General features: G+C 35.9%; 3 protein-coding genes across 3 annotated transcripts; all 3 read right to left on the bottom strand.

The window, feature by feature from the left end:
- Window positions 1-16,102: 16,102 nt before the first annotated feature.
- LOC18021781 (pentatricopeptide repeat-containing protein At1g03540) lies at window positions 16,103-19,640 on the bottom strand. The gene is made up of 2 exons (XM_006404719.2): window positions 16,970-19,640; window positions 16,103-16,306 (listed from the first exon to the last, which is right to left on the bottom strand). The coding sequence occupies exon 1, from the start codon at window positions 19,454-19,456 to the stop codon at window positions 17,621-17,623; it is 1,836 nt and encodes a 611-aa protein (XP_006404782.1). The 5' UTR covers window positions 19,457-19,640; the 3' UTR covers window positions 16,103-16,306; window positions 16,970-17,620.
- Window positions 19,641-20,083: 443 nt separating this feature from the next.
- Window positions 20,084-23,993, bottom strand: LOC18021782 (U-box domain-containing protein 4). Its single transcript, XM_006404720.2, has 5 exons — window positions 23,846-23,993; window positions 23,180-23,462; window positions 22,750-22,866; window positions 20,563-22,581; window positions 20,084-20,434 (listed from the first exon to the last, which is right to left on the bottom strand). Coding segments are annotated over exons 1-5 (2,481 nt in total). The 5' UTR covers window positions 23,848-23,993; the 3' UTR covers window positions 20,084-20,374.
- An 818-nt stretch (window positions 23,994-24,811) lies between these two features.
- Window positions 24,812-27,090, bottom strand: LOC18021783 (metal transporter Nramp3). The gene is made up of 4 exons (XM_006404721.2): window positions 26,490-27,090; window positions 26,083-26,219; window positions 25,344-25,996; window positions 24,812-25,262 (listed from the first exon to the last, which is right to left on the bottom strand). The coding sequence occupies exons 1-4, from the start codon at window positions 27,038-27,040 to the stop codon at window positions 25,059-25,061; spliced, it is 1,545 nt and encodes a 514-aa protein (XP_006404784.1). The 5' UTR covers window positions 27,041-27,090; the 3' UTR covers window positions 24,812-25,058.
- Window positions 27,091-27,101: the final 11 nt, after the last annotated feature.

Below are 27,101 nucleotides of genomic sequence, written 5' to 3' on the forward strand. Positions count from 1 at the left end.
TCTATTTCACCCCTCACACAAACTCTGTAGTTAGTTGTTGCCAGCTTGGCGTCGTGAGCGTATGCATGAAAAACATAACCCCAAGTGAAATATATGGATGCAGTCGTTATTTTGGTCATAGGACCTATGAATAACTCATGGAACCATATTAAATATTCATCTGGATTATTCGGGTCCACCTAATAAAAAAAAATGAACTTTGCTTTATTAAATTTATATATGTCATATTGTTACATGCATCCTATAACAATAATATAAATATTATACTTACTTGTGCTTTCAACCACTGCGCAAAGTGTTGATCTTTACGATCACTGATTTTAGTTTCAGAATACATATATATATATAATATATATATAACTTAGTTAATATATTATACCTCTCGTACGACGCTAACTCTTCTCATTTTAGTAGGATGTACGTATGTGCTCTGTGATAATCTTTTTCATTAAACCACCAAACTTCTTTTACTTTTCCACTAAGACGTTCGATCGGCGAGAATATGTCAGGTACACCCTCAACTACATATGTTTGGCCAACTATGCCATCGTCATATCGACGGGTAGCTCTTTTGCGTGTTTGTATTTTAGGTGAAAAATAGTACGAAGTGAAGTGCGAAGTCTCTTCAGTTAAGCTGCCCGCCACAGTTGAACCTTCCACTCTAGCTAGGTTTTTGGCTTTACCCTTAAGATGCTTCATGAAACGCTGAAATGGTAACATCTACTTGTACTGAACCGGTCCATCTAGCTCTGCTTCGTGAGGGAGATGAACGGGAAGTTGTTCTATAACATCAAAAAATGATGGCGGAAATATCTTTTCTAAATTGCACAACAAGATTATATTATTTGTTGCCAGTTGTGCTATTACATCATCTGATAATGTTCGTGTTCTAAGATCCCGGAAAAAACGTGAATGCCTGCATAAATACATATCAAGATAATATCAAAAATTTGGTATGTACATATTATAATAGGAATAAAGTGTAGTTAATATATAATAGTAATAATTACCTCCAACAGCTTCATGGATATTTTTGGGCAAGAGTTCAGCAAATGCTAATGAGAGTAATCGTTGCATAAACACATGGCAGTGATGACTTTTCATCCCTGAAAATTTTACTCCCTTCTCAGCAGATTTAAAAAGATTAGAAACATACCTATCAGGAAAATTAACGTTAGATAAAACCCATTTAAACAATGCTGACTTCTGTTCTGCAGTCAACCGAAATACAGGAACCGATGCTTTCCTGTTTCTCAGTATATGCAATTCAATTCTGTTGCATAAATCAGGCAAATCCAATCTTGAATTCCCATTGTCTTTTGCTCTTCCCGGCACGTTCATAACTGTATGCATGATGTTAACAAAAAAGTTTTTCTCAATGTGCATGACATCAAGATTGTGTCTGAGCAGATGATCTTTCCAATACGGAAGTTGCAAAAAAATTCTTTTCTTGTGCTAATTATGATGAACTCCATAACCTTCAGGCATATTTGCTGTGCCAGTTTTTCCCACGAGTTATCATTTCCTCTGCCCCCCAATGCTCGATTTGCGTTTTAATGTCAGCTCCTGTTAAATATACGGGTGGACGGACACATACACTTTTATTCTTCCTAAATAACCTCTTGTTCCTGCGATATGGATGGTTTTCCGGTAAAAAACTGCGGTGACAATCAAAGCAACATGTTTTTCTACCATGTTTTTAGCTGAAACGCATCAGTTTGATCAAGATAATAAGGACAAGATAACCTCTCATGTGTAGTCCATCCTGATAGCATACCGTCTGCGGGGGAAATCTCTTATTGTCCACGCACAACCTGCATAGTAAATTCTTTTCCATTCAAACAATCATATGTTCAAACACCGGTGTACCACAACTGATTCAACTCATGTATGAGTGGCTGCAGAAATATATTGAGAGATCGCTTCGGATGATTGGGACATGAGACCAAAATATTCAGAATTTTTTTTTTTTTTTTTGGCATGCACATATCTGGGGGAAGGTTATAAGAGGTCATGATTACTGGCCATAAAGAATATTGTCTACCAGATATACCGAATGGACTAAAACCGTCAGTGCACAGACCAAGATAAACATTCCGTTAGAACTTAGCAAAATCTGGATATACCGTATTGAAGTGTTTCCACGCTTTTGCATCTGATGGATTAGTAACATCTCCATCTACTAGTGTATGTTCTGCATGCCATCTCATCGATGCAGCTGTCCTTTCAGATTGATAGAGGCGTTTCAACCTATCAGTTATAAGAAGATACCACATCCGTTGATACGGTATCTTTTTATGCCCAGAAGTTTGCGGCATGTATCTTGGTTTTTGGCAAAATTGACATTCCTACAGCTTATCATCATCTTTCCAGAAAATCATACAATTATCAACACATAAATCTATAATCTCAAAAGATAGACCAATACTAGAAATCAACTTCTGTATTTCATAGTATGTTGCCGCTGCCAAATTATCCTCTAGGAGATACTCTTTCCTAAGATCAGCCCAATCATCCATGCAAACCTCATCTAAGTTATGATCTGTTTTAATTGACATCATTCTAGCTGCCAACAATAATTTAGACTGACATTCTCTACATCCTTCATAGATTGGTTGATTAGCATTATCTAACAAATAATAAAATCGTTTAGCATTTACATTGGGTTCCTCAACAGCATTACCCGTATGCGTTTCATGAAATGCATCCGCAACCATCTCATGCATCCTATCATGATCTGGACCTTGATCAGATTGATAGGCTGATAATCATTTGATTCATCAAATTCAACATGACTTTGATAATTACTACTACCAGCATTCCTATGAGTATTACTGCCATATTCTTCTCCATGTTGATACCAAACAAAATATTGCAGGATGAACCGTCTATTTAGTAAATGCTTCTACACTGTTTGGATTAGAGTATACCTTGTATTCTTGCATTTCAGATAAGGACAAAACATATTCCTGTTTTCTTTGGTTCTCTCCATATTTGTGGCCTGATACATGAATATTTTCAACCCGTTTTTGAATTTTTCTGTCAACGCCCCTTCTGAATCTTTTCGCATATACATCCAGTTTCTTAGCTCGTATATAGACATGTTGAAAAAAATTCAAAAAACTCTCTATATTTTTTTATTGTTGTTCTTTTGTTTGAATGATGTTGTTGTGAATGAAAGAGGAAACGATGAGGTATTTATAATAAAATTTTGCTCTTTACGACTCTTTTACAACGGTTTTTTCTTTGACTTTACATCGATTTTACATCGCAATACTCAATTTACGACAATTTTACATCGATTATATTTCAACGACCATAAGTAGGTGAACATGTTTAAATTTTTTTTGACCTACATTATATTTCGACGTAAAAAGGTCGTAAGTTTACATCGAATAATTTACAACGTAAAAAACGTCGTAATTTTACATCGTTTTTACGACGATTTGGCATCGACAATAAATGCTCACTTAAATCAACGGAAAATCGTTGTAATGTGTCGTAAATATTACAACGAATTTACGACGGCTATTTTTTACGACAATTTTACGATAATTTGTTTTTTGTCGTCATATCATCGTAAAACCGTCGTAAATTTGCGACGATTTTTTAACCGTCGTAATGAATCGTTGGAAATCGATTGATCTCTCGTAGTGATCGAGCTGACTCCTCTCAGGGCTTAGTTCGAAACTTTAAAAATTTGTCTTATCAATACAAAGGATACGGTCCCCGACCTGTTCATTTAAAACCCGACCTGCTTATTTTCTCATAGTCAATTCTCTTGTCAAAGTTAAATCCTTTCTATATTACATAAACATCACCCCCATTACATCTTAGTCATCTTTATCACCTCTTAACATACTTAGTGATCATTCAGATCAACATAAATGGATTTTTTTGTAGTGTCCTTTGGCGGTCAAGTGCAGCGATTTCTTCTCAGTCTGGTTGTTGCTTCGTTACTGGTTCAAATCTCTAGCGGTGTTGGTTGTCGATTTATCTTGATCTATGGTGTGTTGATGCTTTAGATTTGACGGCTGTTCCAGGTTTTGGTTGTTCCTTCTCGATGTCATCGGTTCATTGGTGAAGGATGATGGGGTTTGCTGCAAATGATGATGCCGTTTTGGTTATCATGATTTTCTGTCGCCGTTTTTTTATTTTTTGCCGCCGTTCGAGATTTAACTCAATAGTTTTCTGTATTACACAATTTTTTTTTATTTTTCATTTATGGTAGATTTTTATAGTGGTGATGACAGATTTGTGTAAATTTTGATTATTTTGGTTCCAAATATGTTTATATGACAGATTTGTGTTGTTGTTTTAGTGTTTAGCTTATGTTAAAATTATTTTAATTTATGATAAAGTTATTTACTATCTTAACTGCATAACACTTTGATGGTACACTGGTTTTTGTTTATTGCGGTAGAGTTTTTTGTTGTTATAGCATACGTTTTGATGGTTCAATTGTTTTAGTTTTGATGGTTCACTTGTTTTACCTTTTGCCGGCAAAACACTTACAAAGTAACATAAATTCAACAAATTCTAAGGAAAAAATTTGTGAGAATGGATCAAAGAGAAAGAAAAAAAATTAAAACTACTTCTCACCTTTTCGGTGTGAGAACGGATCAAGAGACGATCGCGCTGATGATATGTTGTGAATCAGTTATCAAGAGAGAGAAAAGGAATTGTTGTTTTTTATTCCAGAGATAATAAGAAAAACATTGTGAGAACGGATCAAGAGAGAAAGAAAAAAAAAATTAAACTAACTCTTACCTTTTCGGTTTGAGAGAAAAAACAAAATTTTAAACTAACTCTCACCTTTTCGGTGTGAGAACAGATCAAGAGACGATCGCGCTGATAACGTGTTGTGAATCAGTTATCAAGAGAGAGATAGGAAATCGTTGTTTCTTATTCCAGAGATAATGAGAGGTATATATAGTATTACAAAGAGCCAACTATCACTCCAAGTTTCCGATGTGAGACAAATACAATATTAGTAATGGGCCTTATAATAGGCATCTATATTAATAATTCATAACAATATTGATAGTAAATTATTCATTGCATTTTGTTTCTAGCAAAATCATCTATCTAATTTATTTCTAGCATGATTTATTTCAAAATTATTGGTATTACAAAATGGTATTTGTAACATCCCTATCAAAATGGTATGTGAGATCGACTTTCGAACCGCGTCCGGTAGGATGTCCGATTGTGAGTACACAGGACCGCCAGGAAAACGCCCAGGTAACAATCAACAACATAGATTTAGGCTGATCTTTCACCTACACCTGATAAGACAAAAGGGAATAGGAGGGGTGAGTAATGGGAATTACTCAGCGAGAACTAGATCAGACTCCCTTCCCACTCATTTATTTTTGACATTATTTTCCACCAACATGTCAAAAATAAATCCAACAAGCAATACACAAGCATCCTAGCGATGCACAAACAACTAACAAGCAATTTTGATGTCTCCAACCCGCCCATCACCCAAAGCCATACTTCCCAGTCACACCGACTTTAAACACACATTCCCATGTCACACAGACACAATATCAGGCGGTCACACAGACATGTCTCATGTCACACAGACTCTGGAAGGATCGGCGTACCTTACTTCACCATTGAACTACCACTATAGTCACACAGACAGCAATAGCCCAGCAAACAAGTCCATACCTCAGCACATCACCACCGAGATGAACACCTCATCTAGCTATACTACCAATCACTAACCACACATCAGGGTGAACAATCAAATATGCTGGTTTTTCCTCTAATGAGATCCTAGATCATTTTATCAGATTTACACATGGATCTAGCTAGATGCACAAGGAAAAATCCTAGGCTCATCAGATCTAACCCCACACACCAGAAGAAGACAAATAAATAAGAAAAAGACTCTAGATCTAATCCTCACTTTACCAACAAAGCAGATCTGGACACCTGACACAGAAACAGCGATATCTCCTGGCACAGATCTTCGATCCGGATGAACTTAGTCTCCTTAGAAAGATGACACTCGGGGCTTCACTTTGATATGTTGTACGTCTCGTGTATCCTCATGAATCGGCGGGAAATCGTCACACAAGACAGAAGCGGCGGCTAGGGTTTAAGAGAGAAGAAAGAGGGAGCGAAGCTGATGGAGGAGGAGAGAGCAGCGTCCAAGGGAGAGAGGAAGAGAAAGAGAGCCACGATGAGATAGGGAGAAGGAGTATGGCGTGGCTGAGAGAAGGAGAAGAGGAGAGGAGAATGTGGCTAGGGTTTCCAAAATGAAGAATGAGAGATTAGAGAGGTATTTATAGTTATGGTTAATTTAGATGGCTGAACTTAATGGGTTGGGTTTAACGGGCTCGCAGGAGATTAAAAAGAGATTATAAATGGGTTTAATTAAAAGAGATGGTCTAATTTAAATAAACCGGTAATTGAATTTAATAACAACCGACTCCAAGAGATCGGGTTGTTACAATCTTCCCCCCTTCAACAGGACTCGTCCCCGAATCCTAGGGGAGATATTCCTGAAAGGAATTTTGAAATGAAGACCAAGAAAAATAAAAGCACAGAAGACAAAAGAGGAAGCTTGGTCGCAGAAAGAGAGAGGAGCCAGGAATGAGATCCAAAAATGGAAGCATGAAATGAAATGGATCCAGAAGGGAAATCGGAAATGAAATCAGAAGGAAAAGCAGGAATAAAAATTCAGAAGGAGATTAGGAATGGAACCACAAGGAACTATGGCACTAGAAAAGATAGAGGTTGAGAAGAAAAGGACAAGAAGGAAATCAGAAATGAAATAAAAAGGAAATAGAAATGACGTTAAAAGGAAGAGCAAAAATGAAATCAGAAGTGAGACTAAAAATAAAATCAGAAGGGAAATTAGAAATGAACCATGGGACTAGGAGGAATAATGGCTAAGAGGAAAGAACAAGAAGGAAGCCATATAACCCATGGAGCCAAGAACGAGTTGAAGGCTAAGGGTTTAGAACGCATAATGATAGACAAAAACGTGAAAAAATGAGAGTTTAAAGAATGATGCAATAAAAACATTTTGAGTAAAAGCCAAAAAACCATTTTATTAATGTGACAAGAAAGAGGACAACATTTTATTTTTAAAAAAGAAAAATGAAAGAAGACCAACATGGAATCTAACTAATTCCTATAATATCCCAAAAGCACTCAATAATTGAAACAAATAAAAATAGAGTTTCACTCCTATGAAAACATTTTTTTTAATATAAAAATATAACAATCAGAGGAAGGACCTTCTTCTGCTTCACTACGAGACAAAATGACACCAGCTCTTTGCTAAACTTCATTTGAGAACAAGGAGTGAACTTCTTGCGCGCAGGCTCTCGGGTCTTGAACAGAGGTCTAAGGTAAAAGGAAGGAAGAGAAGGAAAAAGAAAGCTATTGGTTGATATGGCTGAGCAGGATTAATACACACTAAGGCCACCGTGAAATCCTCTGAATCCGGTTAAGGGTGTGAATTTCCCAAAGGTATTCAAGCACATCCGTCCTCTTTGGATAACACAGCTAGGTTCCTCGTCATTCCGAGATCGAACTCGCCTGACTTTTTACTTGTCTGACAATTTCTATGGACTCTTGCGACGCCAGCCTTTTAATACCTTAACTATGTAGACCAGGTCTGAACCTAATCATACATGTTGATGGCTGCTATAAAACCAAAGATTGCATAGTCAGGACTGGCATCGCACGGCAGAGCCGTGCCTCATGTCTTGTGAGTTAGGCATTAGCCTAAGGCCACCAAAAATTGAAAAAAATTTAAAGCCACAATTTTATTAACTAGTTCATGTATATAGTTAATGAGGTAAATATTGTTGGGTTATTTCTTTGAGATAAGCCCATATACTAATATTATTGATATTTATTTTTATGGATATTCAAACATAAAAAAGGAAAATTAAAAAAAGGAAATTTAACTAAAAATTTAAAATAAGTATAATTAAAAAAATCTCACATCCATATCTAAATGAGGAGGCCTATAATTTTTCTTCAATATAAGTATCAACATCAATTAAAATTTTTTTGAGCTTAAAAACCAACGTTCAAACAAAGTTTGGGTTTGACTGGATCCATCGGTTTAGAAAATTTTAATTGATGTTTTCCAGATTTATCGGTTTTAAAAAGTTCAACCGGATGGTCAGCCGGTTCCCGGTTACACTTTACATAGCCGTCTGATTTGTGGTTAAACAATTCAATTATGTGGGTTTGGTAAATATTTTTTTAGGAAAGAAAGGAAGAAAAATTTGTTTTAGAATTTTTCTAGTTTCGGTTATTATTTTTTTTTTATGTTTGAGACGATATTTTTATACTAATTTTTTATAAAAGGCCATATTTTTTTAGTTCGCCTAAAGCCACCACAGATCTAAGCACGGCACTGTCGCACGTTGTGGTAGTTCCAGAACAACCACCCTGGTACAGTCGGAACCACACCAATAACCAGTCTTGCCTAGAGGCAATTTTGTTGCACCTCCAAAGGCAAACTTAAACTACCACATGGTTAAAGACATAACCCTCTTCTATGCGGTTTCTCGCGTCCTGAACCTGGGCCTTTAACAACAAACAAGAAAGAGGATAGAGGAAACTATAGGACAAACCGTCTATAAGTTGTTGGTTGTTCTAGGTTTGAAAACATTTTAAAAAAAAAGATTTTAATAAAAATGTTTTCGCAAACAGTTTTCTCTTTGAAAACAAAAACGGACGTGACCACTCTAGAATGGAGCTAAAGTGATATAATCTTGGGTTCTGATACCATTTGTAACATCCCCTATCCCGGGCTCCTAAGAGGCAGGGAGCCGGGTATGTGAGATTGGCCATCGAACCGCGTCCGGTAGGATGTCTGATTGGTGAGCACACAGGACTGCCAGAAAAACGTTCAGGTAACAATCAACAACATAGACTTAAGCTGATCTTTCACCTACACCTGATAAGACAAAAGGGAAGAGGAGGGGTGAGTAAAAGGATTACTCAGCGAGAACCAGACCAGACTTCCTTCCCACTCATTTATTTTCCACCAACATGTCAAGAATAAATCCAACAAGCAACACACAAGCATCCTAGCAATGCACAATCAACTAACAAGCAATTGTGATGTCTCCAACCCGCCCATCACACAAGGCTGTACTTCCCAGTCACACTGACTTAGGACACACATCTCCCATGTCACACATACACAATACTAGGCGGTCACACAGACAGGCCTCATGTCACACAGACTCCGGAAGGATTGGCGTATCTTCACTCACCGTTGAACTACCGCTATAGTCACACAGACAGCAATAGTCCAGCAAACAAGTCCATACCTCGGCACATCACCACCGAGATGAACACCTCATCTAGCTATACTACCAATCACTAACCACACATCAGGGTGAACAATCAAATATGCTGGTTTTTCCTCTAATGAGATCCTAGATCATTTTATCAGATTTACACATGGATCTAGCTAGATGCACAAGGAAAAATCCTAGGCTCATCAGATCTAACCCCACACACCAGAAGAAGACAAATAAATAAGAAAAAGACTCTAGATCTAATCCTCACTTTACCAACAAAGCAGATCTGGACACCTGACACGGAAACAGCGATATCTCCTGGCACAGATCTTCGATCCGGATGAACTTAGTCTCCTTAGAAAGATGACACTCGGGGCTTCACTTTGATATGTTGTAAGTCTCGTGGATCCTCACGAATCGCCGGGAAATCGTCACACAAGACAGCAGCAGCGGCTAGGGTTTAAGAGAGAAGAAAGAGGGAGCGAATCTGATGGAGGAGGAGAGAGCAGCGGCCAAGGGAGAGAGGAAGAGAAAGAGAGCCACGGTGAGATAGGGAGAAGGAGTATGGCATGGCTGAGAGAAGGAGAAGAGGAGAGGAGAATGTGGCTAGGGTTTCCAAAATGAAGAATGAGAGATTAGAGAGGTATTTATAGTTAGGGTTAATTTAGATGGCTGAAATGGATTGGGTTTAAGGGGCTTGCAAGAAATTAAAAAAAGATTAAAAATAGGCTTAATTAAAAGAGATGGTCTAATTTAAATGAACTAGAAATTGAATTTAATAACAACCGAATCCGAGAGGTCGGGTTGTTACAGTATTGGTGGCCACAAATGTTTACAACCGAAATTTAACGAGGGTTTCCATTTCACATTGTAAATTTTTTTTATCAAACATGTCCTTGTTCAAATAATTTTAAATACTTAAAAACAACCTGAAATTGATAATAAAATAACGGGTTTGATTAATTGTTTCAAAAAAAATATGTCAAAAGATTTTTTTGATCTAAAGACTTTGTGAAAGCGGTTGTTTTTTATCAAAGATTAGCGATGGGTGGCAAAATTTTGATTCATTGTTTCAAAATGAAGAATAGGGTACATAAATAACTTGATTTATTAATTTACTTTACAAAGGTATTTACACATTGTAACTATTCCATATTATATAAACGATAAGTCCAAGAGATAAACTTTATCAAACCACAAACCTTATCAAAATAGGATATATGTTTCTTATTATATGGGATACATGCATGCTAATCTCCTAATACAAAACAATTGCTATTTTTAATATAGAGAATTATGACACATGCATTCTAGGACAAATATAACGAGCAACCCTAATTAAAAATTATTAATTTGTTAAATGTATGTTTGGGTTTCCATCTCATTAAAACCTCTGTCACAATATCAAATAAATCTGTTGTAAAAACTCTACCACCACATTGAGAACTAAAAATCTGTTAACGTTATATCGTAACAAGTCTACCACTACATAAAAATATAAAGTCTACTACAAATATCTCTAATACCAAACAAAAATATATTCTAATAAGAGAAAAAATCTGTTTCTTCTACCACACTGAAAATATGCCATCAAACAACAGATTTTATTATGTTTATTGTGACGTAGGAAAAATTATGCCACAACGTAAAAGTTATTCTAGTAATTAAATTTTATGTCAAAATAGATCTGCTTCAAGATAAACTTATTAAAATTACTAAAAAGTCTGTTACTAATACAAAAAATCTATCACCATATGGATAAATAACCTTATGGAAAAAATATAAATATATGACAGATCTACATCAATGCATGAAAAATCTGCCACATTTTCAAGAAATTTGTAGTGTAATAACAAAATTATGAATTAAATCTATCAACCAAAATTAAGTCTGTCAATAGTAAAATATATAAGAAAATTAAAAAGTGAATATGGTATATAGAACAAAATTTTGTATAAATATATGATATTGATTTACCACCATTTCAGACGTACTGTGTTGTCTAAGCTTTTTGTTTGTACCAAATTTCTAGAAATTATAAAGTTATGAAAATAGTATAACGGAAAGGAAAATGTAAATATATAAGCTTGAAAAATGTTGCCACGAACTTTTTTATGATAAAAATAAAATAAATAAAATCTGATCCTCGCCATAACCACAAAATCGATACTTATATTATTGTTTACTTGCACTACAAGGATCATGCACATATTCCTTGAAATAGTTTTATACTTTATCTCCATTAGAAAATTTGGTTAGTGGGTTATTTGATGAATATACTCACTTTGCACGATTATTCGTCCGATATAAAAGCCTGAAATATCTGTTTTTATATAAAAAATGCATATAGTTATCATCAAATGTTTTTATTGTAAAAAAGAGACAAGTTTTAGATTATAATCAACAACATTTAGTTTAAAACTTATTAATCAAAGTAATGTAAAATGCATTTTAGAGTTTCATCAGCAAAATAATAGCTGTTTATGAAATTTTTAGTCCTCTTGGAGAAAGTCTCCAGCAAAACTTATCAAACACGTGAAGGTCTCAGAAAACATCAAACACGATGGAAGGTTGTTTTCTGACGAATCCTCGAAAACAGTGAAGAAAATACCATAAAGTGGCTAGTCAGAAAGAAAAAAGAGATCAGAAAAAAAGAGAAGGAAGATGGGCCGAGATCTCTTAAGAAAGATGATATATCATGGTTTTTATGGTATTTTACCATGATATAGGTCTTATTTATAGAATATTTTTAGTATTTTTCGAGCTTTTTAGAGTCTTTACAGGTCTTAGGTATGTTTGGAGCTTAATTGGAGATTTTGGAGCAGTTTGGAACTTAACAGAGATCAATTTCGTGAAGGATAAATTTCAAGCTTTGCACTGGTGTCGCGCGACATCACTAATGGTGTCGCTCAACACCGATGTCGTGAAAAAAGGAAAAATGTGATTTTATCCAATTTTTGAAGAATCTGTGAAGCCTAGAAGTCTCTAATACTTACTAGAAGACCCAAAACGTGTTTTTAGTTTTAAGAAGGGTTTTCAGCCACCCTGATTGACACACTTTAGATTTTACAGAGAGAGAACTTTTGTCTTTGATTCATCTATACTTTTGAGAGCTTTTGGGGAGATAAGTCTGAACTCTGTTCGCGAGAGAGAAGTATTTGAACCCCTTTTTCTTAATCTTATTATTCTTTTCTGCAATCTATTTAAGCATGTTTATTGTTTCAATCTTCATGTCTGAGTAGTTAGCTTGTTAGGTTTAGGGTTCTCATAAAGGATTTCATTGAATGTTGTATTAATTTGCTAGTTAGGATTCATAATCTGATTAGTTCTTCACCATAAGTTGTTCTTAAAGCTAATTCTGGACTGATCACCTAGAACTTATATCTTAGGTTAATTGACTGACACAAAAGTGTAATTGAATAATCTGAAAGAACCTAGGGTGAGAAAAGTAGCTATCCGCAAAGAAATTTGGTTTAGATACTATGTGAACATATCAAACCTGCACTTAAGGCTAGTTTATATCTTTAGGATTTGCAAAAAAATTTGGGATTCTAGGATTTAGACTTAGATAATTCTCGCAACGAAAGTTGGTTAATTATAATTTTGTGATTTGAGTTCAAGAACTGCGTTTAACCTGAACCCTAACTAATTAATTTATCTGCATTCTCTGATCTCCTGAGAAACACCCTGGACCTAATCCTTTCCCAATCGATTTACAACTGTTTTCATTGTCCTGCTGTTTTCAATTCTATTATTTATGCTTAGCGTAATTCGAGTCTATTAGGTCTATTGAGTGAATCTCTCGTCTCTGTGGTTCGACCCCTACATACTACAACTACACATTTGTGCTCTTGCAGAGTAGCTCTAGAGATTAAACTTTGAGCAGATCAAAATGTAGAAACTACTCATTTTTGTGGTGATGAACTTTTTGAGGTGAAAAAGTAGAAAAGTAAGAGTTTTGGGATGAGATTGATCCACGGTTTAGAAACCGACGTAGAGAGAAAACAAAGAGATGGTCGAAATAATGACGAGAAATGTAAAGGTGATAGGACTTTCGGATCACGAATATCTAGAAAGATATCATTAGCCTTAAGGTAGCGAAAGGATTTAATACCTTTTTCTTGTTGGATGTTAATGTAAGAGTCGCTAAATATGTGTATATACGTCTAATTTAAAGTTAAAAATTTCGTATTTTAATATTTTTTATTTTAGTTTTAAATTATTAATACAAATTATATATATTTTTAAATAATTTTTAAAAACAATAATAGAATTTGAAAACTTTTTAAATTTCAATGTTGAGATGGACCAATAACACATTTATACCGAATTTCTTTATTCAGCAATCAATATTAAAATTTGTAAACTTTTTTAATTTCCTTATTCATCAATAATATTAGAATTTGTAAACTTTTTTGATTTTGAATATTAATGTGTACCAATAAAATTTCCTTTTTAAATTCTATGTAGACACCTCAGAAACATTTTACTTCAACTTTTATTAGTACTAGGATAGAATCTGCACATATGCGCGGATCTTGTTTTAATTTTATATTTTAAATAATATATTTTTAGAATTTGTATTGAATTTTATGTTTACTATCAATGTTTTTGTGTTTAAAATACTTATATTTTTTTTATTTCTTTTTGATGATACATTATTTGTAATCTATTCTACACCAGTTGTACCAAATAGTTTAATTTTTCTTCCAACATAATAAAGAACTAAAAATCTACTATTTTAATTTTTATATGAAAACGTAATAATTCACTTAAAAATATATGTGGAATATCAGAGAAGAATATTTATTTGTTCTTTAATCTTTATATTCTTTTTATTCTTGTAAATTTTACTAATATAATATTTTTTAACTTTCTCAGTTTGCCATTTTGAAATTTTTATTATATATATTATTGATTCCATCTTTAAAAAAAAAATCATGTATGACATTTTTATGTGGACACCCTTCTTTTTATTATTATTTTTTGATATTTTTTATCTCTTTAATCATTTAGTAAATATTCTTTGTGTTTTATAATTTTAGTAGTTAGAGTTTTATATAAATTTATTTTGCATTTTTAACATATTCAGTCTCATAATTTTTTTTCACTTGCATTAAAATTTAATTATATTTTTTACTTTGAAAATGAAGTTTAAATCACTTAGAGAAAATATTCATAATGGTGCATTTAAAAATTTTGTTTTATATAATATTTATAAGTTTTTATATATTTAAATTAAATTTGAATTTTATTCTAATAAAAATATTTATTAATATTTAGTTATGTTCTTTAATGTGTTTGTTTTAAATTTGATTATATTTTATTAATATTTTAAATAGACAGGTGTCACTCTCTCCACTACTAATGTGTCACTCAGCTGGAGAGAGTTAAACAACTTTTATATATACTAGAAGAGAATCTGTGCTACACCGCGAGATTATAGACTATCAACTTTTAATTTTTATATTATTTCATAATTTTTTGATAATCTTAATAATATCATACATCCATTGTTTTTTCAAGTTTTTTCATCTAAATCATGATTTAGTGTTAATTTTGTTGACTTTTTCAAATCACAAATTTTAGGTTTTTTTCACACACACACATATATATGTATATATATATATATATATTTATCACTAATTCCATCTTTTTACTTATGTCTTTAATATTTTGTATATGTATCTGTTGTTGTATTATTTTTCTTTTTTCTTTGTCATTTTCTATATTTTTATAATTTGTTATCTTTTCAATTGTTTATTGAACGTTAGTTTTGATCATTTAGTTTTCTTCTTATTTTTTTAGATATTTAAAATTTATTTAGCCTATTATTTTTAATTTTGTTTCATATTCTTGTTTTCTTCCTTTTCATTGAGATTAAACTATTTTTTATTCATATGTTTATGATGTTTTAAGATAAATTTCAATTTGATTTAATTTATGCTTATGATGTTTTAAATTAGATTTAAATTAGATTTAAGTTATGCTTATGATTTAATATTTGTAACACAATTGAATTTAAATTAAACAATTTATATATGAATTAATAGTTTGGACAGATTTTAAGTTATATTTTTAATCTTTTAGTTCAACTTTTGATTTCTCTTGTGATTTATTTTATAGATTTTTTTTTCCTTGATAACCCTAGCTGATAATCTTTTTAGTCCATTGTTTTGTTTTTAACCTTTTTCAATTGAAACCTTCATTTAGTGATCATTTTTACTTTTTGCAATTTACTATTTTTATGTTTTGTTTTCACTTTTTCAATTAGTTCTATTTATATTCCCCATACCTCTATAAATTTTATATTTGTTTGTTATTATATTCTTTTTTATCATTTTTTCTCTTTAATGTTGATAATTTGTTATATTTTCGATTATGTAATGAATTTTCTTTTGTGTGTGATGATTTTCTAGCTCTTATTTTTTTTTAAAAAAAAAACTTATTCTTCAGTATTTGGAAATTTTTAATTTTATTTTTTGTTTTTATTTTTTTAATTACTTTAATAAATTATCTTTGTTATTTCAAAAATGATGAGTATAACACACAGAGAAAAAAAAGACTAAACTAAAATCTTATATTAGTTTTTTTAATTTATATATCTAGGATATTTAAATTAAATTGAGTTTAATTTTTCTTATTTTATGATTTAATATTTTTACATATTAATCAGATTAATGGTTGATTCATTTATATTCAAAAAAAAAATTTGTATATGTATTAATTAGAGAAATAAATATTAATTTCTTATTGGCTTTCAAATGTGGAGTTGTCAATCCCTTGAGGATCTCCTTTATGTTTCATATATTAGAAGATAAGATTCTTGCATCTCCACCCACATTACACTACCATCATGTAGTAAGGCTTTTCAGTTTTTTTTCTAAAATTTGGCAAACATATGAATGTCGTTTCCTTCCCATTTGAATGTCATTGTTTTCTTCCAAAGGAACTCGAACTCCTTAAACTTTAGTTTGTTGACAATCTATTTCCATCTTATAAAGGCATTCGACCTGCAAAAATGATATTCATAAGAAGGAGAAGAGAATAATAAAAGTAGTAGATAAAATGTGTAAAGCTTAGTCGAAAAAGGTGGTATAGAAGGATTTTTGCTTGTTTTTAACTGTAAAATAAATATAAGAAGTCAAAAGTAAAGCTTAAAAAAACAAAAAAAAATAGAAAAACAAGAAAAATTTGAAAACTTATGTTGAGTCAGTGTATGAAGTTTTAACATCAATGGATCTTAATTGTTTTTCACAGAAACATTCCCCAAAAAAAAACTATCACTTAGAAAAACTTGAAACGTAAAGAATTTACCAAATATTGTCTTTTTCCATGGTATGCATTACATCTATTGCCACATTAGTTAAAATAGAAAAGTTAATGGATGATTTTTTTTTGCTTCATTGCATTATTTAAGTCAATGCGTGGATTTTTGAGAAAACATATGTTTTTCTGACAATGTTATTTCCACTGCATCAAAGTTTCTTCAGGAAGCAATGAAAAAATAAAACCACTAAGCATTTTGATGTTTTACACTGTCTTGCACTTTTCAGTTTCACATTGCCTTCTGCAGCTCTGCTGCAATTGCTCCACCAGTCATCTTTCCAGGAAAAGTCTCTCACGTAAGAGTTTTCTTCTATGTGAAAGCATCTGACTCAACCTTTTTCTTTTACCTTATTTAATGATTCCTCTGTTGATGAAACCTTTTGAATCTTTGATGAACTCCATCTTATTCCATGTATCGGGGTTAGTACCTTAACTACCCATACACAAATACTTAACTTCGGCTTGTGACAGTCTTACCAAAATTCCTTCTTTTCCTTACACTCACTGATAATGTATTTCATTGGTATGGGGTTCTTCTGCATTGAAACACTTCTCAATATCTGGGTTATTCAGGTTTATGAACTTTTTTTACTCTATAATTATCAACACTGTAAATCACTTCAATCTGTCTGTTTTTCTAACCCATGAAATGCATTACTCAATTTTCAGCAAGTATATGCATACTTCCGATGGAGTGGCAAAGATGCAGAGATGAAGCGCGAAGCTACAAAATCGACCTTGATGCGTGCACTATGAAGACAATGCTCATCACTGGAAAATGTATTAATGGTGGCTTGAGGTCAACTCTTGAATTCTCCACACAACATTTTACAAAAAATCCTTTTTCTCTGCAAAGTCTAGGCTGGAAAAATGTGTTGTTTAAATTACTTTGTAAAGGCTAAATCGAGTAAAGGCAAAATTGTGTGGTTTAAAGTTGCATTTTCTTTTCATGAATGCTAAAGCAAGATTCCTAGAGAGATAAGAACCTTTATAGCTTTCTAATGAGCATCTATCCAGCTCTGTCCAATAGTCTTTGCTACTCCTCTTCGCACCATTAACCTACGGATCTTGAGTGCATCACCATGGCGACCTAACGACTTGTACATGTTACTTAGAAGCACATAACTCATGTGGTACTTTGGTTCCAACTCCATCATTCTCTTTGCAACCCGCTCTGCAATAGCAGAGGCATCTGCACTCGCAGCACATGGTCCAAGAAGAACTCCCCACAAAGACGCATCATCTCTACACTCTGCTCTCTCCAACAAATTCTCTGCTTCTTCAAACAAACCTGCACGGCCTAGAAGGTCAATCATGCAACTGTAATGCTCAGTACCTGGTTTAATTCCATAACACTCAACCATCAATTCAAAGTAATTTCGTCCTTCGTCAACCAAACCCGTATGACTACATGCAGTGAGGACTGCAATAAAACTGATGTAGTCAGGCTTCATCCCCTTTTGAACCATATCATTGAAGAAAGTGATAGCTTCTTCACCTCTTCCATTCTGAGCCAGCGCAGATAGCATCGCATTCCACGTTATCATGTTCCTCACTGACATCCTAGAGTACACACGAGTAGCAGAATCTATGCACCCCGATTTTCCATAGACGTCAACTAAAGCTGATTCCACAATCACATTATCACGACAGCCTCTTCTAATGTACTGGCCATGAACCTCTTTCCCAAGTCTTACCGCGGCCAAACCAGCACATGCCTTAAGAACAGTCCCAAAACAGTAGAGATCTTTCTCTTCCATTTTCCTGAAAATCTCACACACTTTGTCGTGCTCTCCATTCTGACAGTATCCCCCGAGTAAGGCAGACCAAGATACAATGTTTTTCTTAGACATCCTATTAAACACTTGCCTAGCTTCCCATACTGATCCACATTTACCATACATATCTAGAAGACTACTCCCAACAACCACATTGCTGCCTATCCCACTTGTGATAAGCTTCCCATGAATCTCTTTCCCTTGCTTCAGCCTCCTTAGATTACCACAAGCCGTCAAAACCGTTCCAAATGTAGAGCCATCAGGCACCAACCCTTTTCCCCTATGCATCGCGTAAAATAGCCACAAAGCTTCCTCGTATAAGTCATTCATGGAAAACGCAGAGAGTACAGCTGTCCAACAAAACATATCTGGTTCAGACATTTCATCGAACACTCGACGCGCATCTACTGGTTCTCGATTCACACCGTACATATACGCCAATGTGCTAGAGATGAAATGATTCCACTCAAACCCACGAGTAATGACAACACCATGGAAGCACCTCCCTAGTGTAACTTCTCCGAGCTCAGAGCAAGCCTTAATTGCCGAAGACAACGTGTACGCGTTCGGCTCCAAACCAAAAGTCACCATCTCCATGAACATCTCAAGTGCCTTAACGTGTTCTTTACTCCCAATGTATCCAGACATCATCGAAGTCCACGAGATCGCGTCTTTGATGAACATTCCGTCGAAAACTCTCCGGGTCTCCCTCATATCAGGTCCCAACTTGAAGTACAGGGAGAGCAAGCTGTTCCCAACATACCGGTCCGTTTCCAGTCCTGATTTGACGACATGGCCGTGAAATTGAAGGCCGTGAATAAAAGAACGTACTTTTGTGCATGTTTGAAGGAGAGATGCGTAGAGATTCGGTTTCGCAGCAATTTCACACGATTCCGTTGAGTTTAGAATCTGAATGGCGTCCATGAGTTGACCTGATTTACAAAGCTCCAGGATCCGAGATTGTTTCGTCGAAGAAGAGGATGAAATTGACAGTGCAAGCTGATGGGAGGAGTGTTGACTGAAATGGCGCTTCCAGCTGAGAGTCATCGGAGTCATCAGAGCCGCCACAATTACCGGTGATGTCAACACTTCTCTGTTTCGTAAAATACATTATTAAGCGCTCGGGACCAGTGCCGCCGCAATTACATTGTACTCAGAAAATGTAATCGAAGCGTCAAATAATCGGCTTGGTCAATGATTAATCAGCCCAATTCGCAATTAATTATTAGCAGGCCTTCGAAACCTAATGATTTAAGCCCAATCTCCGAAATTAAGAGTGGAGTGTAGCTTTATTTATAAAACATGTTGAACTTCACATTTACTCTTTTTTGTCGATGTGGGATTTTTCCACTTTTTTTTGTAACAAATTCGATTTTTCAAACGGATCTTCCGGTAGTTACCCATTTCCCCAATTGGAGATCCGGGTCGACCCGGAATAATCTCCTCCCTCTTCTCCATATCTCGAAGATCGTCGTCAGAAACAGGTTCTGGGTCGATTCATGGGGAACCCGACCCGGATCCGACGCGAAGGCTTTGTCGCTCGTCAAGAAACTGATGGAAATCGCTCCGGTTCTCGTTCCTGTCTCTTTTAATGTAAAGCCACACAAAAAATAAAGGTTCAAAATGTACATGAACTCTTACACAGAATCAGCTTTGCTGCGTAGTCCAACAATGGTTAAATATTCTCACTCAAATTCACATTCAGAACTACATTAATGTTTCCTTCAAAAGACTTACATTACAAATCAGATAAAAACAAAAATATTTCTATTCGAATATCAAAGTTTACTCCTGGGAATATCAAATCGAAAATCAAAGAATGCAGAGAATCAACAAAATCTTGGGTATTGAATTATTTGCAGAAGAAACCTCCTTTTTGTACAAAATCACTACTTTTGGTAAGAAGACAAACACAATATAGGCACCGAGGAACCTATGCATCATTATCATCATCCTCATCATCATCATCATCCATCAGCCACGCCCGGCGTTTCCATGCCTTTGGTTCCTGAAGTAACTAAGCAACGCCTGTGCCTGAATAAGTTACAAGATCCTCCCAAAACGTTAGAACAACATCAAACTCTTCAAAACAATTGAAGTAGAGTCGATTCTTTAACCAAAAAGCATAAAGCAGAAGATGAAATATTTATTAAAGTTTGTACCTTTTCTCTGGCTCTGGGAGTACCAGACTGTGAGAGAGCGACGAGAGGAGGAACAGCTCCTTCTTGAAGAACCATGTTGCAGAATCGACCACTGTTGGTAGAAAGCTGAAGAAGAGCTGCTGCAGCGTTTTCTTTCCCTCTAGCTGAACCCAACTCAACGACTTCAACAAGAAGAGCGATCCCTCCTTCTTGACCAATCGCGTTTCTCCCTTCAGGGATTGTAGCCAGATTTGCCAAAACAGCAACCGCTTTATCAACCATCCCAGCTGCTGGATCCATTAGATCTATCAGATACCTCACAGCCCCTGATTGCACGATCGTCCCTTTGTTTTCTTGATGTATCGATAGATTAAACAATGCAGTAGCAGCGTCTTTCTTACCCCGAGGGGTACCATTACCGAGTAGATCCACAAGAGGCCCTATTGCACCAGACTGACCAATCTTAATCTTGTTTTCTTCTATCACAGAGAGGCTGAAGAGTGTAGCAGCTGAATTCTCCTTGGCTTCAGAGCTACCGTTTTCGAGCACGTGAATGAGCGGCTCAATTGCACCAGCATCAGCGATTGCTTTCTTGTTGTTGTCGTTAATGGACAAGTTGAGAAGTGCGGTAACAGCATTTTCCTGTGTAGCTGAGTCGGTTGAGTGAAGTAGTTCCACTAATAAGACGATTGCACCAGAGTTCCCTATAACTATCCTGTTATCCATGTTGTGCTTAGCTAGCAGCCTTAGCTCTGCGGTTGCTTGTCTCTGAATATCCAATGAACTGCTTTTCAGCTCCTCCACCAATTTCGTAACTTGGTTCTCGACCTCAGTGAGATCACGCCTTGTCTCATTCGAAGGCGCTGAGACAATCCGTGAACCAAGCCTCTCTGATGGACGTCGCCAAAACTGACCACGGTTATTACGTCTATCCATAAATCTTGGGGAGAAATCAGACAAATCCCTGCGTGTAGCTGCTGGAGTGGTTGCAGCAAGAGGCCCTGATCTAATTTCTCCTGAAGCATCGCTGCTGTAAGGTGTAGCATGAGCTGATTCTTCTGAATTCTCGTTTGCTTCTGCTCTTGGAGACTCCTCGTTGGAAACAGTGCTGGCAGCAGAAGGGGACCTATGATGGTGATTTTCAGATGTTTGTCCGTTTTCCACCGAGCCTTGTGTAGTTGAAGATACAGATACATCTGTCTTCATTTCTCGAGAATCGTTAGATCTATCTTCAGAATCATTTAGCGATATCCTCCTGGCGTCCAAACCGAACCCGTTTCCAGATACACCTGGTAAAGAAGTGTCCAAGCCAGAAGCGGGACGTGAAGGAGAAGCACCTTCTCTTGAGAATGAAGGCTTCCCGGTCTCACCTGTAGAAGCATCCCAATCATTTGACTTGTTGCTAACTCTATGAGTAGAAACACCAGCAGCCGTGCTAGGAATGGAGTCTGTACATGACAAAAGAGGAGATAACTCGTTTAAGCTCGTTGATTTATTGGGATCAGGTAGCTTGACATCGTTTGTCTCACACCAGTTAGCGATTAAGGCCTTGACGGTGTAATTGGGTATTAGAGTCGTGTGAGTCAGAGTCTGTCGAGTCTTGGGACAAACTTTTAAACCTAAATCAATCCATCTCTTGATGAACGCCTTTTCATATGTTTGTCCTGATGACACAATCACTGGATCAGTCATTACTTCAAGGGAAAGAGGGCAAAAGAAGTCGGCGAGAATGGCGACACTAGAGGTCTGAGTCTGTCTGATCAGAAGAAGACGTTCGTGCATGCGGTTTACGATAACAATCAGTTGGTCAAGGAACTCGACTTCTGAATTATTCTCAGACTGCTCGGCGATCTCTTTCTGCCTCTCCAGAGCAACAGCTTCAATCAGAATCTCCTGGTTTGATCTCAGCCCAGTGTTCTCTCCAATTTTCACCAAGATCTCTTGGCTAGGTCCAACACCATCTCTCTGATCCCTCAGAGCACCATCAATGACTGAAGATATCTCTTCATAACTAAGATGCTTAACCTTCTCTAGACATTTCTGCAATTACATATATATGTAAATTAACCATTCGCATATCATGCAATTTGAGTCAATTGCTAATGTATACAACACGACAAAGCATAAAGTAGTCGGCAGCATTAGGATGTACACCGGATATCAACCATGGAAATTGATACAAGATATCTAAATGTAAGGGGAAGGTACCTCGAGGGAAGCTGGACTCAGTTCAAGAGGTAGGTCGTTCTTAGAGGACTTCAGAAACTGGAAAGTATCTACAATAGTGTCTCGCATCTTTGGTATCAAAGATTCAATTTGGAGGACCTAGACGTGATAGTAAGAGAACAATATTATCAGTAACCAAAGCTCAAGAAGAGGTTTAGAATAACACGATGGTCATTAGCTTTATCTTAGAACCGTCAAGCTAAAACCGAAAGACAACTTAGCTAGGGTGAGAAATTGAATAGTCAAGTCAGCGGAAAGTATCGTAGTGTATGTAATGTCTTGTATAGATAAGAGTACCAATATCATAAGCAAATATTGAAACTCCTGAATAATCAATGACCAAGCTAATCCAGGCTTGTTTAAACTCCATATAGCTTCAAAAAAAACCGAGATGAGAAGTTTAGGAACTTACAAAATAGACTTTGCTGGAGAATGCGTGCCAACTTCTGAAAAGATCTCTCGATTGATCAACATCTTGAGCCAATTCTTCAAATGCTTTACCAAGTTTCTCCTCCAAAACAAGATCGGAGCTGATAACAGCATCTGCCACAGGCTTCAACACTCTCAATAACTCTTCAACCCTTTTATAGTACTTCTCAAATGGGTCTAAATCGATATGCCTTGAAGATGACAGATTTAGAAACGACGAGATGCCATCGACAAGCATTTTCAACACAGAGATTTCCATTTCCACCCTGGAAAAAAACAAACAACAACAAAGATTGAAGCTTTAGATCAAAAGGGCAAAAACGAATTTGGAATGAAATTAACTTGCTAAGACATTGGATACGAAATGGATAATCAACAACTTATGGAATCCTTCAACTCATAAATTCCGAGGAAAACGCCATTCCAAAACCTAATAAATCTCCCCAATTCAAATTCAAACAAAAATATAACTGAAAACAAAAATTCAAAATTAACAGGAAATCTAGAGACAAGGTTAGAAATTGATCAAAGGGTCTCTCGAAATGTGAGAAAGAGTTTTGACGGAGAGCTTAAGGAACAGGAAAAAGGGGGAAAATTTAAAAACCCTAAGTAGATAGATCGAAACTAAGACAGAGAGAGAAGAACATACATGCACGTCAAGAAGAAGAAGATGATTCCGGTGAGGAGAAATCAACCTTTCTATCTCTCTCGATCGATCTTCCTCCGTCTCGCCGATTATAGTTGAGCACGTAAAAGCAATTTTTCTTCTTCTTCTTCTCTCTGTATTATTATTATTATTTTTTTTTTCTCGAAAGAACATAAAAAAAAGGATTCCAAGAGTTCTCTATCGCTTTTCCAATTGGTCAGATTGAAAATTTGCTGGCAAAGCCGTTGTAATGTTTTTTAAGCCTTCTCGTAAATTTCTTGTCAGCTCCTCCTTTCACTTTCACCTTTTTTTTTTCACAATAAGACTTTGCTTATGATTTGTAACAGTGCAATAATTTGACCCCCAAAAAAATTATTGGCAACTGCAAATTAACAAGATTTTTGAAAAGTTGATTTTTTGGTATGAAACATTTGTATGTTGAAAAAATCTAACGTGTAATGGCATTTTTGCAAGATAATATTGTCAAAGTCGTATTTTCTAGATTCCCCTTAAAAAATGATTATGGTTATTATGCGATTTTGTAAGTTGGTCCGAATATGATTATATGGGACGAGAGGGAACAGACCGGACAAAATAAAATCAATTTTTCATTGAATTTTTTTATTTTCAAAACCACAAAAACGAATTATTATGATTAAATCAGAGATTTAATTTTCATTTTCTACATTGTTTGGGAAATGAAAAATAATGTCTGATGATCATATCACTATGTTCTGTTTCATTTTCAATTATTGTAGTTTGTACTGTTCCATTATACTGTAGTACTAATCTAATTCTTCTAGGCCCCTATTCTTCAACACTACTATGACCAACTTTCATTCCCAAATTAAGTTCTCATGTGTAATGCATTTAATAACACTAAAATGGGTTCCTCTGTTGAAACAAATGAATTTTCTCAATCTGGATATTATTATGAGATTATTAAGTTAAAATCCACAACAACAACAGTAGATGGTGAAATGATGCTATTAATTTGGATCTATCTACTAATACATAGAACGATCATCATCATCCTATGACTAGTTTTCAGTTACACCAAAACAAAAACAAGAGCCACTTTATGATACATAAGATACAAAAAGATAAGCTATTTTTTTGGTTGTTCAACATACAAAACACAGGCTAATAACTCATTTTCTCCCTTTTCCTAATGATCAAAACACATAGAGCTACATTGTTCTGGTTTGGTCCATTCTCATCGACTAGACTCTGCTTTAGAGCGCCACGGAGTGAAATTGATGCCACGAGCGATGAGATAGACTATGAATGCACCATACGAAGCCGTAAACGCAGTCACGAAACCAGTATAGACGATGCCACTAACCTCCGAGGAGAAGAACTCAAGCAAAAGATAACCGTTGATCATTATCACAAGCGCAGCAACAAGCCACGCGATAGTCTGCACAAAATGTCAGAGCTCAAGAAGAAGGTTTCTTTATGAATGTATTTAAAACAAAAGCATATAAGATAGATCACAAACCTGATACAAAGGACCGATTTTGAAACTACCCATGATTTGTTCCTTGGAAACCAAACACAGTAATGGAATGAGCGCAAAGGGGATTTGAATGGACTGAAGCACGTTAAGCCACTCGTTTAACACATCGAGTGTAGCTTCCGATGAATCAAACACTAGAGCAACGATGATAGTAGGGATGATTGCGCAGCTACGTGTGATCAAAGCTCTCATCCATTTCTTCATTTTGAAATTAAGAAACCCTCCCATGATGAACTGTCCTGCGTAGGTACCTGTGATGGTGCTGCTTTGACCAGCAGCCAATAACCCGATTCCCCAAATGTACAGTATTGGGAACAACCCGCCTCCATATTTGTCCTGAAGATACTGTCCCGCGTTAACCAAGCCAATGCTATCGGCGAGGTCAGTGTTGTAAAACCCTTTAGCGAAAACCGTTGTGACAAAGAGGTTGATCATGAAGGAGAGAAAAAGAGCGATGGTTGATTCGATTGTGTAGTAGTTTATAGCTTCTTGGACTCGGTATCTCTGTCGTTTATCGACTTCTCTCGATTGAACAAGAGCCGAGTGAAGAAACACATTGTGTGGCATTATAATGCAACCCACAACTCCAACTGCTTTTTGTATTGTTCTTGAGCTCAGTCTCGGTACCAATATGCCTGCAAGAACATGCAAAGCAGACTTCTTTAGAACTTGTTAAGTAAGAACTGGTTTAAAAAAAGAGAGAGAACAAAGAAAGCCTAACCAATAAGAAGCTCAGAGCCACTTGGCTTGGCTTGACCAAACATCCAAGCGAATGCGATTGCCATTGTTCCGATTAAAACCGCAAACACTGCCTCGAGCTTCCTAATTCCGTAGTTCTCAAGAAACAAGAAGACGAAACTGTAGCGAAAAACACACACACATATCAATCACTCAATGACACAAGGAGACACATAACGACAAAAAACTCATGTCAAATCAAGAATCCAACACAGCTAATAGTCAATTAACAGCTCAAGAAGAACATTTAATACTCGAAATTTAAACAATCTACAGTGAATAAATGAAGCAAGGAGACTAACACAATAAGCATAATAGCTAAAGCTTCAAAACTTTGATTAGATTAGGCTAACATTGGGAATTAAGAGATTGAGGTTTTTGTGTTAATACCAATCGAGAGCAGTGATAACGACACCAGCCCAGAGAGGCAAAATCCCATTGGTCAAAATCTTGATAGCAATCGCACTTCCAATGACTTCCTGAATATCAGATCCAATCAACGCCAATTCCGCCATAACCCACAAAACCATACCCGCCCAAGTCGGATACTCCTCACGGCAAAGCTCCGCCAAGTGACGACCCGTCGCGACACCGAGCCTCGCCGATAAAAGCTGAACCAAAAGCCCCATCGCCGTCGCCCACATAAGCAACCACAGAAGCGAGTATCCGGCGACGGCGCCGGCTTGGAGATCTCCTTCGAGGTTCCCTGGATCGAGAAACGCAATGCTCATCAGAAATCCAGGTCCGGTGAATAGCCATAACTTCCTCCACGAGAACGGCGGCGCGCCGCCGCATCCGACGCTGTATTCGAGATCCCTCTCGTTGTCGTCGTCCTCGTCTCTCACGATGTGAACTTTCTCGGTCTCGTCGTACGCTCTCTCTTCCTCCTCCTCGTCTAATCTCTCGATCAGAAGTGGACGGTCGTTCTCGTGCCGTGACATTTTTCCCGGTGACTGTTGAGAGAATCTGTTTCAGTTTCGCTTCTTCTTTTTTTCTTCGCTC

Source organism: Eutrema salsugineum, unplaced genomic scaffold (assembly GCF_000478725.1).
Source record: "Eutrema salsugineum unplaced genomic scaffold, Eutsalg1_0 scaffold_15, whole genome shotgun sequence".
Classification (NCBI taxonomy): Eukaryota; Viridiplantae; Streptophyta; class Magnoliopsida; order Brassicales; family Brassicaceae; genus Eutrema; species Eutrema salsugineum.